The sequence below is a fragment of the Taudactylus pleione genome, unplaced genomic scaffold (assembly GCF_031769625.1).
Source record: "Taudactylus pleione unplaced genomic scaffold, aTauple2 ptg000139l, whole genome shotgun sequence".
In the NCBI taxonomy this organism is placed as follows: Eukaryota; Metazoa; Chordata; class Amphibia; order Anura; family Myobatrachidae; genus Taudactylus; species Taudactylus pleione.
This window is the reverse complement of record NW_028284541.1, coordinates 6,508,615-6,523,057: the sequence shown is the minus strand read 5'-3', so window position 1 is coordinate 6,523,057 and position 14,443 is coordinate 6,508,615. Positions and strand designations below refer to the sequence as shown.

The following is a 14,443-nucleotide window of genomic DNA, read 5'->3' as shown; positions in this document are numbered from 1 at the left end:
CGTTCTGGTACCGGCGGGGGTATAGGGAAGACAGCATGCACGTCAGGACTGACTGTCCATGCTGTACAACCAGATGTGCAGCCACAGCTGCATGTAGAAAAGCTTCAGGGGCTCTTCTTAGCCCCCACTCCAACAGGTGCACCCGACTCCGGCCGGGCACCAAACTAAACTGAGGTGCCTTGGCTCGGGGGCGGGGTATAGTGCATCCTGGGAGGCTGAAAGCTTAACTCTATGGTGCCCGATGACTGACGTCACACCTATACCCCAAGGTATCCTGTGGATACCCTATGGACCCTGAAGTAGAAATCCCAACACTCTGCAAGCAGAGTCGAACTGGACCTGGGGGCTCACTCACACCAGGCATCTTGCGCCACATGGTGTTTTGAGGCTCGGTGCAGGAGGACACATCTGTATGTATACTCCAGTGTTAAGTCGCATACACACTAGATGATACAGACCAACAACGGCACCAAATTGGGCTGCATGTACAGCTGACTGGGGATAAAGTTAGCGATCTGCGGGAGCGTGCATCGTTAGTATTTCGGACCATACACACTAGACGATTTGAACTAAATATCGTTCGACGATATCGTTATCATTCACTTTTATCGTCTAGCGTGTGTACACGGCATGAGGCTTAAGTTTTCAATATCCGCCCAATGAAAGCATCCAGAATGGTTCATAGTCTCAGGATACGGATTTCTGAATGTAAAAGAAGGAATCACAAGTAAGGATGTGCAACCTAGTGATAAGTCGGACACAGATTCCTAACACAGGCACAAGGGAAGGGGCATAGAATACTGCCATACGCCGGTATGAACAGTGCGAGATAAGTGATAATCCACACATCACCTTAGCATAAACTACAGCCACACATTTATTTCCCAGCACGCAATGTGACCGGCGTGCGCGTGACTTGGAGATAGGCATAAGAAAGCAGATTGAAAGGATAAGGTTGTTTTCAGTGAGCAGAATACAGTATTCTTGTTGAATAAATCTTTTTTTTTTTCCTTTGTAGGATTTCAAACGGTCAATGCATTTTACAGAATACCAAGGAAGGAAGAAAGTTTCGTCTATTTTTGTGCACCACAAAAAGACAAAACTTTTTTCCTTCCTTGGTATCATGTAAAATGTCAATATCTTTGTCACTTGGCTGCACCCACTAACTAATAAAAATAAGGGGTTCTCTATCCAATATTAATGTGTGCAGATGTATCTGTTCCTTTGTTTATCAAAACTGTCAAAGAACCAATAACAAATCAGCGCTGGAATAATATTGATAACCAGCCGGATATTGCGACGGAAGAACAAATGAAAGTGTTGCCCAACATCTCTTTACTTATATTAACAATTGAACATTTGCACAGAACGCTTTTCTTACCAGCGTGGGCATAGCTGTGAAATAAAACGCTTGGCTCCGACGCATTTGTCTGAAGATGTAGACTGCATCTAAATGCTGAGCGCTAATGAGATCCCCATGAAATTTTTCTATTTCACTCCAGTCCTTAAGAGCGATTCGTATCTGCAGGAGACGAAACAAGAAAATCACATTTTGTCTCTCTAATCCCGTACACCACAGGATGCCTGCAAGTCCAAATAACTGGAATATTGGCTGTAGTCTTTGCTTGCCAGTAACAGAGTATTTAAATGAGCTTCACTGCATGTGACATTAATCACCAACACCAAGTGATCAAGAAAGCAAACATCTGTGGAGAAGGTAACACAACTGGTGTTTGAAGTGGGACAGGGGGAGGCAACAGTGCGAAAAGCTGCTCACAAGTGTTTACCATGGGAACCAGGCAAAACAGTATTACGCCACCAGAGGTCTTCAAAAATAAAGCTCACATGTTGTTGTTTAGCAAATATACATTGGCCTTTTATGTTTAATGAAAGTTACCCATTTAAACTCCAAACTATCTTTTAAAACCTTAAGATACTTTCCACGTATTCCACTCAGTTATTACTTGAAATGAACAATCTAGAACTGATGATATTAGACACACTGTTTTATCCATTTGTCGAAGAATTAATGTACTGTACAGGTGATAATGATCAGAGTGTAATGTACGTGGCCAGATTTAAAATGAATCCACATTTAATTACAACACAGTAATCTGCAAACAGACCAAAATGCTAATTTTTATATTTCCACTATGGCAAATTAGATGGGAAAGGACACTCAGGTTTATGATTCGATAAGGTTATGCTGCCATTTTTTTCTGACATTTCCTTCTCTTCTTACGTTAGTGAGTAAAAATTGTGAATGGTGTAACTGACCATGCAATGAAACGGAATAGAGAGACACATTGGGTAACATTTACCAATAGGCATGCTTATCACATAAAGAATAACCATAAAAATTCTACCTTTTGTTTAGGTTGACATAGTTGCGTGTTGTATAAGCCATACATCAGGTATAAGGCACCCACTCGTATCTGAAATGTGTACGGTGGTAGGAAGTATGCACTGACCACAGACAATGCTTCTTTTGCGAACCTGTTGCTTTCTAGATTTCTCATCCCACCGCTGCGATGTAATAAAGATATTAATACATAACATTATGACAAGAACAAAAAAAAAAATCAAGTGCTGAGTTTATCCTCTGGCTGAATTATTCAATAATAAACCAAACATTTCCTGCTGATTTGACGAGCCTTACAGGGCAGCAACAGTTTGTCCTCTAAACTGTAAGCACTGGAGAGCAGGGCCCTCCACACCTTGTGTCTCACATCTGTCCCTCCGCATCCTGTCCATCTTTTGTGCCATCACTAACTATATAATCGTTAAGTGATTTAAACATGCTCTAAACTGTACGATCATACCTCCTCTGAGAGTCTACACATGTTCTGTCTTGATTCACAACTGTTCTCACATGATTTGTATGTTCAGGTCTCTTGTTTTATTTATTTCCTTGCTGTTCCAGCGCTGCTGAACTTGTGGCACAAGTAAATATTTTATTGTATTACATTTAAATCAGCGGAGGGGTGGACGCACTCAGGCTTAGCAACTATAAAAATAAAAAATCATGCCCACAGAAGCGTTATACTGTCAGCATAACGCTGTTGTGAGCCGATTGATTATAGTTACTAAGCCGTGAGTGCCGTCCACCCCTACACTGTTTATGCTGCTATCCAGGAAAGGCACCTTGCGCCATTGACTGATTATACATAGGAGTGCTGGGCATTTATCGGTTGATAGATATATATCTATGTATATATATACACATATCTCTGAATCTGTATACGAAGTGCAACAATGTTGCTGCTACAGCTTTTTTTCATTCCAAGTTTCATTGCGGATCATATACAGACTCGGGTGCACACAGATATACAGTACAAGTGTCGGGAGTCTGCTGGTGCGAACTAGTTGCATCGCATTGAGACTAGGAAGCATTTTCGACACTAGCAGAGTAGCACGGGACTTGATGGCTTACTCAAAGCCAGGCAAGTCATGCTGCGTAGCGGCTTGAGGCTAGATGTGTGATGATACATCTGTAGATCCTCGCTGAGGAAGGTTTCCGGGTGCGGATCAAGCTCCGGACAACAGAATCAGAGAAACAGAGGGGAGAGGGGAGCCCAGGACAAGAACCAGCCAAAGGGTGGGGGGCGGGGGTGGAGAAAACAGGGGAAAGCCCCACCCCTGTCTGGCTAACCCTATGGACCTGCTGTTAATGGCATCCCTGTTGCAGCTGCATCCCTGGTGGTCTAGCGGTAGCATAGAAATAACTGTGCACCAGCTGCAAGGAACAGCCAGTGACTGCCCATCCCACCAGCGGCAATAGCCGCTATAAAGACTGGTTCCTCAGTGTGGGAAGCCGCTCACATGGCCACGCCTGTGAGGAGGATGTGGCTGATGACAGCGACACAGTAGGCAGCAGTGCTGGTCGCCAGGGTGACGGAGCAGTCAGCGATACCGTGTGTAACGCTCACCGCTGACAGCCCAGAGCCAGGTAGAAATGAGAAGAAAAAAATAAATAGAAGTTAACAGAGGCTGCAGCACAGCCTTAATACAATAAAAAAATGTAATAAAAAATGCCCTCTTCCTTGAAGCACAAAAAAACCGGGTTTCCCGAGCTTCAGGGGTATAGGGGAGGAGCCTGTGCTGCTCCCAAAGAAGTTAACTCTTGGGTGCCCAGACTCCTGCAGCTCCACCTACTGTATACCCACAGCCCCAGTGTCCACCAGAGGATGATAGAGAAATTTTTTTTGCATGTGGGCTAAATGCTGGCTACTTTTCCATGTAGCCCACAAATGCTGGACAGCTTTATTGTTACACTGCAATTTAGATTTCAGTTTGGACACCCCCCTCCCAAATCTAAATCTCTCTGCACAATTTAAATCTGCCCCACCTGCAACGCATACTCCCAAATTTGAACTAAGCCCTAGGTCCGCACCTGGGCTGGCTCTGCCGAAAACAGTACCCACTGGTTATACATAATGTGTGGAACGGATCATGTTATATCAAACACAGAAAGCAAGATGCATATTATCTCCCTATCCAATAACAGTGTTGTTTTTGCAATTTCTAAAGTACACTGGTAAATTTGAGTATGGAGCAGCCATTTCTGGACTCAATACTCTTAAAAAATGCAGTCTAATAGTTCTCTAGGACAAATTGACATCAATGTAACTTCTTTGTGTGACACTAACACTATACACTTATACAGAGCAACAAATCAAATTCATATTTAGCCCTGATTCCCAAATTTCCGTAAGAGACCACGCAATAACTTACTGGAATATGGTAGAGAACTTCATTTCTTTCCATATTGACAAAAAATCCTCAAAGCGCACACTATCTGTTGCCTGGAACCGGCCGAGAAGATTCTCACAGTCTTCTTTCAGGCCAGGAAAACTCATGCTGTGTAGAGTCTAACAATGGCAATCCCTAGAACAACGGGAATAAACAGGAAGTCATGTGATACAATAAGAACTGACGCAGTACTGTGTATGTGGACTGTACAACAATTCATCCTGTTCATTTTCTCATTGAGGACATTGGGCCCGATTCAGAGATGGACGCTAATGCAATCGCATCTGCGATTTTGCACGGAACGCAGCTGTGAAAATATGCTGTTTCCAAAGCTTACCCGAGCATAGGGACACTCACTGCTGCCTTCTCATATCGGGCCGACGACGTGCAACAGCGTAAACATCGAGGCACATCGGGCAGCCACACAGCATGTAAATCAAGTCAGACCAGCAGCAAACATTGCAGCTCTCATGCTGCGAAGGAGATCGCAGTAGCTAGTTTATGCACGCACTCATGAAACAGCGTTTAAACAGACAGATACGGCAGCGTTTTTCTAACCAACCCCCTCATAACCTCCCCCAAACACTGAATACCAGTCACTCACTTTGCAAACGATTACTCTGTGCGAGCGCAATTGCAAAACAATCACTGCGCGTGCAGTTTACACGCATGCGAAATGGCAAAAGTCACTCGATCTGCGTAAATATCGATATTGCGTAAATCTCAGAAACGGGCCCATTGTTTCACATAGAGGTAAACCCTTATAAAACAAAGAACTCTAGATTACATATAAATGAAAGTAAAAGGGATTAACCATAGCTTGGCTGTAAAGACCAATATAGATAATCCAAGGATTTGAGAGTATACGTGCCTGCATTAACTAGATATTTAACTATGTACTGTGCATAACATTATATTTGTTTTACAATTAAAGTACTTTTAGGACCTTATTTGGCATTTCATAACCTCTATATCCTTTGCTACAAATATATGGCAGTTGCAGATGTGTGGTTGTATGAGGGGCAGCACAGATGGTGTAATGGTTAGCATTACTGCCTCACAGCACTGAGGTCATGGGTTTGATTCCCACCACAGCTCTAACTGTGTGGAGTTTGTATATTCTCCCTGTGCTTGCGTGGGTTTCCTCCGGGTACTCCGGTTTCCTCCCACACTCCAAAAATATACTGGTAGGTTAATTGGCTCCCTACAAAATTAACCCTAGTGCGTATGTGTGTGCGCATGTGATAGGGACTATAGAGTGTAAGCTCTTCTGGGGCAGGGACTGATGTGAATGGCCAAATATTCTCTGTAAAGTGCTGCGGAATATGTGTGCGCTATATAAATAACTGGTAATTAATAAATAAATTACCTCATCTCACCCTGGACTTGAACAGATATCAACATGTGCATAGCTACAGCAAGTGAAGCATACAGCTGCACTTACTAGCAGATAATCTGTCCATAATGGTTTCTGGCCTAAAGATAAAGCTTCTAACAAATTGAAAATGTGGAGAAAAAGAAATGAAATTGCAGAATACCCAGACCTTATATTGCATCATCTTAAGAACATGGTAGATGTAGGTTTATGGTCTGTCCATCCATTGATGACTTACTAATCTTTATGCCTGAAAGATGCACTCTAGCCAAGAATATTGCACTGTCCTCAGACATAGCCAATCACTGCATCTTCAGTGCTGCCAGTTAGATGCTCCTAATGTGAGTTGGCCAATCAGAAATAGACCAACTTGCAGACAGATCTTCCAATAGTTGTGGATGTAAATCTCTTTTCCTTCCTGTTATTAGGACAGATACATGGTGAGGATTGGAAGGAACAATTGTACAGTGCGTGCGCATTATATTAGATGTTTCCTCGCAAGGAAAAATTGTGAGCATGTGCTCTCCCACAGCCCACCCTCCCTTCTGCTGCTCGGGATCCAGCACTGCACCCCTGTTCTGAGTGAGTGAGCTGGCTGAGAGTGTTCTTGTGTGATTTTACTATCAGAAGTCAAATTAATTGTTTAAAACAAGGAAGAACTAACTTACCAAAACTGCACAAGGTTTCCAACTGCTGGGGACATCAGTAAATATGTAGAGAAATTGTCACAGGTCACTAGCTGGGGAGAATAAAAAAACAAAACAAAACAGAGCTCAGTGAAAGCTGAACATCTTCCCGACATTACTATACTGTAGCACATAGCACACAGGAAATTTGCAGTACAGATTAGTATGAGACACTGTTCCCCTGAAAGCACCTTTTCTGTTTCCCTGAACATCTTTCTCTTGTAGATTTTATCACTATCGCTGACATCTGGAAAGCTTCTACTATAATTCCACTAATAAAAAGCTTTCATAAGGAGCTATGTTGTTGTAAGATTGTCTTTAAACTTCTTTACCTCAATTGATGCAAAGTTACTAACTCATAGCAACGAATTAGCAAAAAACACAATTTAGGTATGCTAATAAAACAGGCTGCACTCCCCCCAATTGCTGCACAACAGTGGTTCCCAAACTGGGTGACCGCAGAGTAGTTGGTAGTCCCAGGGCCTGTGCTGAGTTTCTCGGCACCCAGCACCGTCCTGTGCTACACTATTGCCCCTTCCCTTCCCCGCAGCTTATACCAATAACTCCAGCTTATGGGTGGTGGGCAGGGTTTTTCCAGAGCCAGCCTTGTGGTGGTCCTGGCGCCCTTGTGCGGCCGCATTGACAGAACGTGCCTGGGTGGTCCAGTAACAAATAAAATTATGTGATAGGCAAAACCAGAGCTGGTTGCTACCAATCAAAAAATGTTGACAAAGAAGCGCAACCCTGTCCACCGCCACCACATTACTGAACCTAAATCACTTAAGCGACCCAGCTTCCGACAGGCCGACATGATAAGCTATACACACTAACCAATCGGCTGGCCAGACATCACAACTGGACGTGCATTTAAATTTGCTCACCCAGTTGTGATGCCAGTGTCAGCAGTTCCTGCGGCCAGTGTACGGATGGTCGGCGAGTTGCCCATAGACGCATGCACCGATATATCGGCTGTGCTGCAGAGCTGACCTGATGTGTCTGTGAACTAAGTCATTCATATACATATAGTCTGTACACACCCGCAGATGCACCATGCGATATGTCGTTCATCGCCTATACAAACGACATATCACATATGTACCCAGCATAAGGATGACAGGCAAGCAGGATTTACTTAATTTAATAATTTTTGCCAAGTTTCTCAAAAAGAAACTTTTGGCCTAGTGTTGTCAGGGGAAACATGTTGATACTCTAGGATGCAAAGATTCAAAACATTTTGGGGCCCACTGCTGTACAGGCAAAAAGATCTATTGAAGAGGGGGAATTCCCAAAAAACAAACAACTGCTTTATCACACTGTGATAGATGAAGTACTAACCGAACAGCTCCTGTCATGTTACGAGCGGAGTTTGAAAAGTGACAGGCGCTAGTATGCATGGCATGCGTCAGTCTACCCAGTTTATAATATGGCAGGCGCCAGTCTCCCCAGTTTATAATATGGCACGCGTCAGTCTCCCCCGTTTATAATATGGCACGCGTCAGTCTCCCCAGTTTATAATATGGCACGCGTCAGTCTCCCCAGTTTATAATATGGCACGCATCAGTCTCCCCAGTTTATAATTCGGCAGGCGTCAGTCTCCCCAGTTTATAATATGCCACACAGCAGTGTCCTAAATTCATAATAGGCTATATAGAAAATTGCACACAGCAAAGCAACAAAACCATAATGTACCTCATAACACCGCTGCAAATTCATTATTTGGCGCCAGGGCGGTCAGCAAGTAAGCAGAAACATAAGTCTTAAAAATGTGAAGCAGCCCCCTCCCCCCTTCAGACACATATCAACCTTTCCATAATTATATTATTATTTTAAAATAATACATTCATGTTCATAAATCAGAATATTGTTAATACAAAGGGGATTCCCCAATTGCAGGAAGCTCAGTATGTGCATGCCCACAGCCTGTCTGCAGGATACAGATCTGTGAGAGCAGATGCTGCCTATTACCAGGATGGGACATACACAGTGCAGCCGCCTGGACACAGTCTCCCATGCATAACGGTGAATGTGGAAAATTAGCCAGAAGGACGCGAGAACATGGAACAAGATCTAGTCCGGAGACGATTGACAATTGTCTCGGATAGGATTAGCCCTGTCCCGGAACTATATTCGACTCCAACTCCTCCGCTGGCCAGAAAATTTACTGCGCATGCGGATTCGGCAAAAATGCGTGCATGGCAAAAATGCGTGCATGCGTGCGTGCGCACCCAGCGACTGTGTTTGATGACGGCAGGGTGGCGTGCGTGCGTACGATCAGTGTCGCAGTTTGCATCACTGATAATAAAGTAGCCTGAAAAATAATGATGTGTGCTAGTCACAGTGTATGCCTGGGGTCTTCAACCTTGGCCCTCCAGCTGCTGTGGAACTACACATCCCAGCATGCACTGCCATAGTTTTAGCATGTTGTTATAGCAAAAAGGTGGCAGTGCATGCTGTGGTGTGTAGTTCCACAGCAGCTGGAGGGCCAAGTTTGAAGAACTGTATGCGTTTAAGCCTTTAACCCCGAATTTCTTCAGCCCAGCAGACTTTGTACGTGTTTTCTAATAATAAAATAGCATTATAAAACAAACTAGGACAATGGCCGAAGTAGATCATCTGTTGCTCTCCAGCTATTGATGGGCATGCTGTAACTTGTAGTTCTTCTACATCTGGAGACTAAGCAGCATGGGGTTTCATGTACAGTTTGAGTGGTATGAGGGTTAGCTTTTATGGCAAGGGGTGGATTTTCTTTTTAATGCCTGTTTTTTTCATTTTCTTTTTTCTTCCTATGCCAGCCAGAGCTGTAACTGCTAGGGATGTGTAAGCGGTGCAGCATACAGGCCGACATTTCCGTCTGCCTCCTCCAAGAGCAACTTCTAATGGCATCATCGCAGCCCCGCACCTGCTGTACAGAGCCAAGATTACCAGCATTGTAAAGCAGGGGGCTTGGCTACAATGGTGCGATTCAGCACAAGTCACATCATCAACCACCCGTTTTACTCTGGAGATTCGGGAGCCTACTGGCTGTTTCGTGAGTAGGCATGTAGTGCTGTTACTCAGAGTGCATTATCACACACATTTTATATAGACAGGTTAATAGGCTTCTGCTGAAAATGTATTATTATTATTACAAGTTATTTATATGGCGCACACATATTTCGCAGGGCTTTACAGAGAATATTTGGCCATTCACATCAGTCCCTGCCCCAATGGAGCTTACAATCTATTTCCTATCACATACACACTAGGGTTAATTTTTGTTGGGAGACAGTTAACCTACCAGTATATTTTTGGAGTGTGGGAGGAAACCAGAGTACCCGAAGGAAACCCACACAAGCACAGGGAGAACATACAAATTCCACACAGGTAGGGCCATGGTGGAAATCAAACCCACAACCTCAGTGCTGTGAGGCAGTAATGCTACCCATTACACCATCCGTGCTGTCCTCAATTAAAAAAAAAATCAAAACATTAACCCTATTATGTATGTGTAAATGACTGAAACATTATCTGTAGAGCACTGTATAAATAACGGTTAATAAATTAATACAGATGAAAGTTTAATGGGCAGAGTGAAAATGGTACAGTTTGGTGCAGTGCACTGACAAGCCCTGGATTATGCCATTTGGGTATGGGATGCCGGCGGTCGACACCTGTTTGTAGGTATCCTAACCCCTCTACTAACACCACCACCACCACCACCCCCCACCCTAGTGCCTAACCCTAACCCTGCTACTTGCCTTCAGGATGCTGGCGTCGGGATTCTGATAGAATCCTGGCACCCGAATCCTGATACCTAAGCACCGGATCCTATGTGCCAGGATATTGAACAGATCCCTTTGACTAAAATGCCCATGTAATAATGGCTCTCATTACTTGTACCGTACACATTTTACAGTGCATTAGCTAAATTCCCCCACTGTTTTTGGTTAAGTATGGGTTCCCCTGGTGGTAGGTTCACTTTGAACAGTATAAATCAATATTGGGACATCTTTACATTATATTTTATGGCTTTTTTTTTCACGGCTTAATATGTCAGCGGTGCACAGATCTTGGCAGACTTCTGTGTGCAGTGTAACATAAGTCACAACATATCATACACCGCAAAACACCACACATTCAGTAGATATAAAGTGGGTGTCATATTAAATTTAAGAACCAAACCATTTTTTTTATCCAAATTATGAGTTTTCCATGCATACACATAGCTGCTGACCTTAATAACTAGGGACAGCGCCAAGCTTTAAAACTTTTGTCCCTAATGTGTTACTTTAAACCTTTAGAATACCAAATGCACAGTATTCTGTACTGCACAATGAACACAACTCTCACCTACCTCTGCCAGTATGGGTACAGTGCTATGGAGAGTATGCTGGCGCTGTGTGCACCCACGAGGCAACTTCTAGTCTGGATGTAAAGCGAAAACTTTCTGCAAGTGATTCACTTCAGATAAAAACGGTTTCATTTATCTATTGTATGAGTTTCTTAGGTGTATATATAAAGGTTTTTGTTAAGGTGTCTTCTGCCTTTTCCATGTGGAGTCTCACTCCATCATACTTATATAGCATAACTTTAAATGGTCTGCAGACTAGGAGGATTGAGAGATAAGCTATTAATCATTTATCAAAGCACGCATATTCACTTATGTTTCCATTTGAGGTGTTGAAATACACTATACAAGCTCCTTTTCTTTTTAAATTGGTGTTCCCTGCTGGTTGGAGTTCAGTATACTATAAATAATTTGTGTATGTATATGTAGAACTGGCACACAGGGCCTCATTCAGAGCTGTACACTAGTCTCATCACCGCTGCGTCTTTGTACGCAGAAGCGATGCAATATTATGCTAATGGCGCAGGAGGCATCTTGCGCCATTGCCTGTTTCTGTGACCCGATGCACAGCCATCAGATCACTTGCGTGAACATCGGCTATCTGAGTAACCCGCAGGTAGCCGACACGCCTCCGTTTTCTGGAACGCTGTCATTTCCCCCTTCCTTGCCACCAAATGGGCACAGCATGTCAATCTTGCTGTGGCATAGTGGGCACTGCAAGCAATCTCGCAGACACCGATCAGGAACATGCTCAGTACAGATCCTGTGCGTGCACGGATTGTAAACCATTAGGTTTGCGTACAACTTTGAATTAGGCCCACTGTGCGCAAAAGATTGCAAACTATAATGTAGGTCGATGGTTGGCAGACATCTAACCATGGCATCCTTTAGTACAGAAGCCACCCAAGGTTACAGCCTATGTTCATACTCTGCAGCAGCATTCACCCTTGAGCATAGCACCTAACATAAGCACTATGGCCCTCATTCAGAGGTGGTCGGAGGATGCAAGCGGTCGCTCAGAAACCGGCCGCCTCTGTTTCGGTCGTTAGGCTGTGGGTTTACACCATAGACCATCCCGACCATCAGGGCTTACGACGAGACCCTAGGGTAGGGTCTCACTTGTCGTAAGCCCCGGAGAGCTTCTGGCTCTGTCAGAGCGGAAGCTCTCCACTGACATCACTAGTGATGTCAGTGGGGCCTCCCCCAAACGGCGTGGGAACGCCTCCGTTTGGGCTGCCACCCCCCCGGCCCGCCTTCCAAACGGGGCGAGCTGTCAATCAACATCGACAGCTCGCCCCCCTTTGGAAAGAGACCCGCTACGACCGGCGCTGTCGGTCGTAGCGGGTCTCACGCATGCGCACGAAGGAGTCGGCTCCCTCGTGCGCATGCACACTGGACGAACATCGAGGCGGCCGCGTGGTCGTAGACCGTATGGCCGCCTCTGAATGAAGCCCTATATGTACTGGGAGTTATTACCAATCGTGGAACACATACTGACTGATATTTATGTAAATGTTTTACAGATACTCTAAAACAAATGCACTGAATATTAGTTGCCTAGAACGAATTGCAAATTGAACACTAAATAACATTAATGTAGTAGTGTTTGAGAATTATTATATTAACATGGAGACAGTTGGCAAAAACAATAAAAAAAACCTCAGAAATCTCATTTGGCTTTGCGCTTTGGGTGTAGTCTCAGGATCCAACATGGTCAGACCAAATTTATAACACTGCTTTGTGATGTACTAAAACACATAAAAGGTTACATTTCACAATTCTTTTTATAAACAGACATATCAGTTTTACTAGGTACAGTTCTGATCAAGTCACAATCTTCTATATATACCTCATTCAGAGAAGGACACTTTTGGACAGTAGCTACATCTTTGGACATAGCTGCTGTGCAAAAATATGGCAATGCCTGCAGGAGGTGTCTGAAGGAAAAAGACGCCTCCTGCTGGCACCTCAGATCCCATGCCTGTGTCTGAAGACACAGCACCAGCGCGATATGCACAGCTGTCCCTGCACAACAGGGAGGTGCCGGGCTGGAGAGGCGGCACCACCTTCTCCATTTGCCAGGCACCCGCTGAGATTTGGTTACCAGCAGGCACCCGGTGGCTCCCTCTCTGCAGCCAGATCCTACAGTGGGTGTAGGGAGAGGCGTCATGACATCAGTGCAGAGTGCGAGGAGCTGCCGAAGGGCGGCGGGCGCAGGGATTCAGGGTAAGTATAGTGTTGTGTGCATCTGTCATGTGTCAGGGGCACTACTTCTGTGGGCATTATGTGTATAAGGGGCACTAGTTCTGTGGCCATTATGTGTATAAGGGGCTTTTTGGACAGTAATGTAGACTTAGACTGGTCAAAGGCCATAGTGTGGGCCCTCAAGACCTTGCTTCATACAGGTGACGCAATTGCTCTCGCCTATCCCAAACTCAAGTCAAATCTATATGGTGAATGTATTTTTTACATAGAGCTTGATGGCAGAGAAGAACCAGAATCAATCTAGTGTGCCCATTTATATATTTATACAATCCTCAGATAATCATCTGGAAAAATACAAAGGAATAAATAGAAAAATACAAAGGAATAAATATTAATAACTATTTCTAATGCATGATTAAATTCTCCTACCATATTAGCCTGTCAGTAGGGTAGTTCTTCAAATGTAACCATAACCCCCTACCATCCAGCTTTAGTGCATGCCCTTTTCTTCAGATACTTTTCTCCCAGAGCAAAAGGCATCATCTGAACTTTGTTGGCCCGTCTAACCGGATACATAACGGTCTGTCATTTACAAAAAAAATACAGCATTTCCCTCCAATACCATGGTAGTCACATCACAATAACGATATCAAATATTACTGCTCCAAGCAGAAGTCTTCGCGGTATTCCACTGGTAACCTCTCCACCAGATAAACTGGCTACATTGAGAACCACTGTGGAATCTATTCTTCAACCAATATTGGATCCATTTAACTAGCTCCAAAACTGATCCCAAAAACTCCAATATACAGTTCAGTCTTCAATGTGGCATTGTTTTAAAAAGCTTTATTAAAATTATTATGCTACATGGCTCCATCTTTATTAAATCACTCATCCGTTCAGAAGAAATTAAAAGCAGACATGTTCTACATTAGGTTTCCCCATGATTCTTTATTCCAAGCCATTTTGTATCTTTTAAATTGCTGGAGGAGACATTCTTCAATTTCTTCAACTAATTTCTTCCAACCCTCCTGATTTAGTCAGAACACTCTCGCTAACCTGCGATCAGCACATTTGTACCAGTTTGCGAGAGGCATT

General features: G+C 43.9%; 1 protein-coding gene across 8 annotated transcripts in view; it reads right to left on the bottom strand.

Moving 5' to 3' along the window:
- The window catches only part of SNAPC1 (small nuclear RNA activating complex polypeptide 1), a 29,061-nt gene extending 20,072 nt beyond the window's left edge, over nucleotides 1-8,989 (bottom strand). The window contains exons 1-6 of one of the 8 annotated variants that reach the window (XM_088473769.1): nucleotides 8,779-8,989; nucleotides 6,796-6,866; nucleotides 6,366-6,545; nucleotides 4,735-4,887; nucleotides 2,367-2,526; nucleotides 1,382-1,522 (exon numbers count right to left, since the gene is read on the bottom strand). In XM_088473769.1, the coding sequence (XP_088329895.1) occupies nucleotides 1,382-1,522; nucleotides 2,367-2,526; nucleotides 4,735-4,859 (426 nt within the window). In that variant the 5' untranslated portion in view covers nucleotides 4,860-4,887; nucleotides 6,366-6,545; nucleotides 6,796-6,866; nucleotides 8,779-8,989. The remainder of the gene's footprint in view (nucleotides 1-1,381; nucleotides 1,523-2,366; nucleotides 2,527-4,734; nucleotides 4,888-6,365; nucleotides 6,546-6,795; nucleotides 6,867-8,778) is intronic. The other 7 variants (XM_088473772.1, XM_088473770.1, XM_088473771.1 and 4 more) reach the window with 7 other exon arrangements.
- Between the last annotated feature and the right edge of the window lie 5,454 nt (nucleotides 8,990-14,443).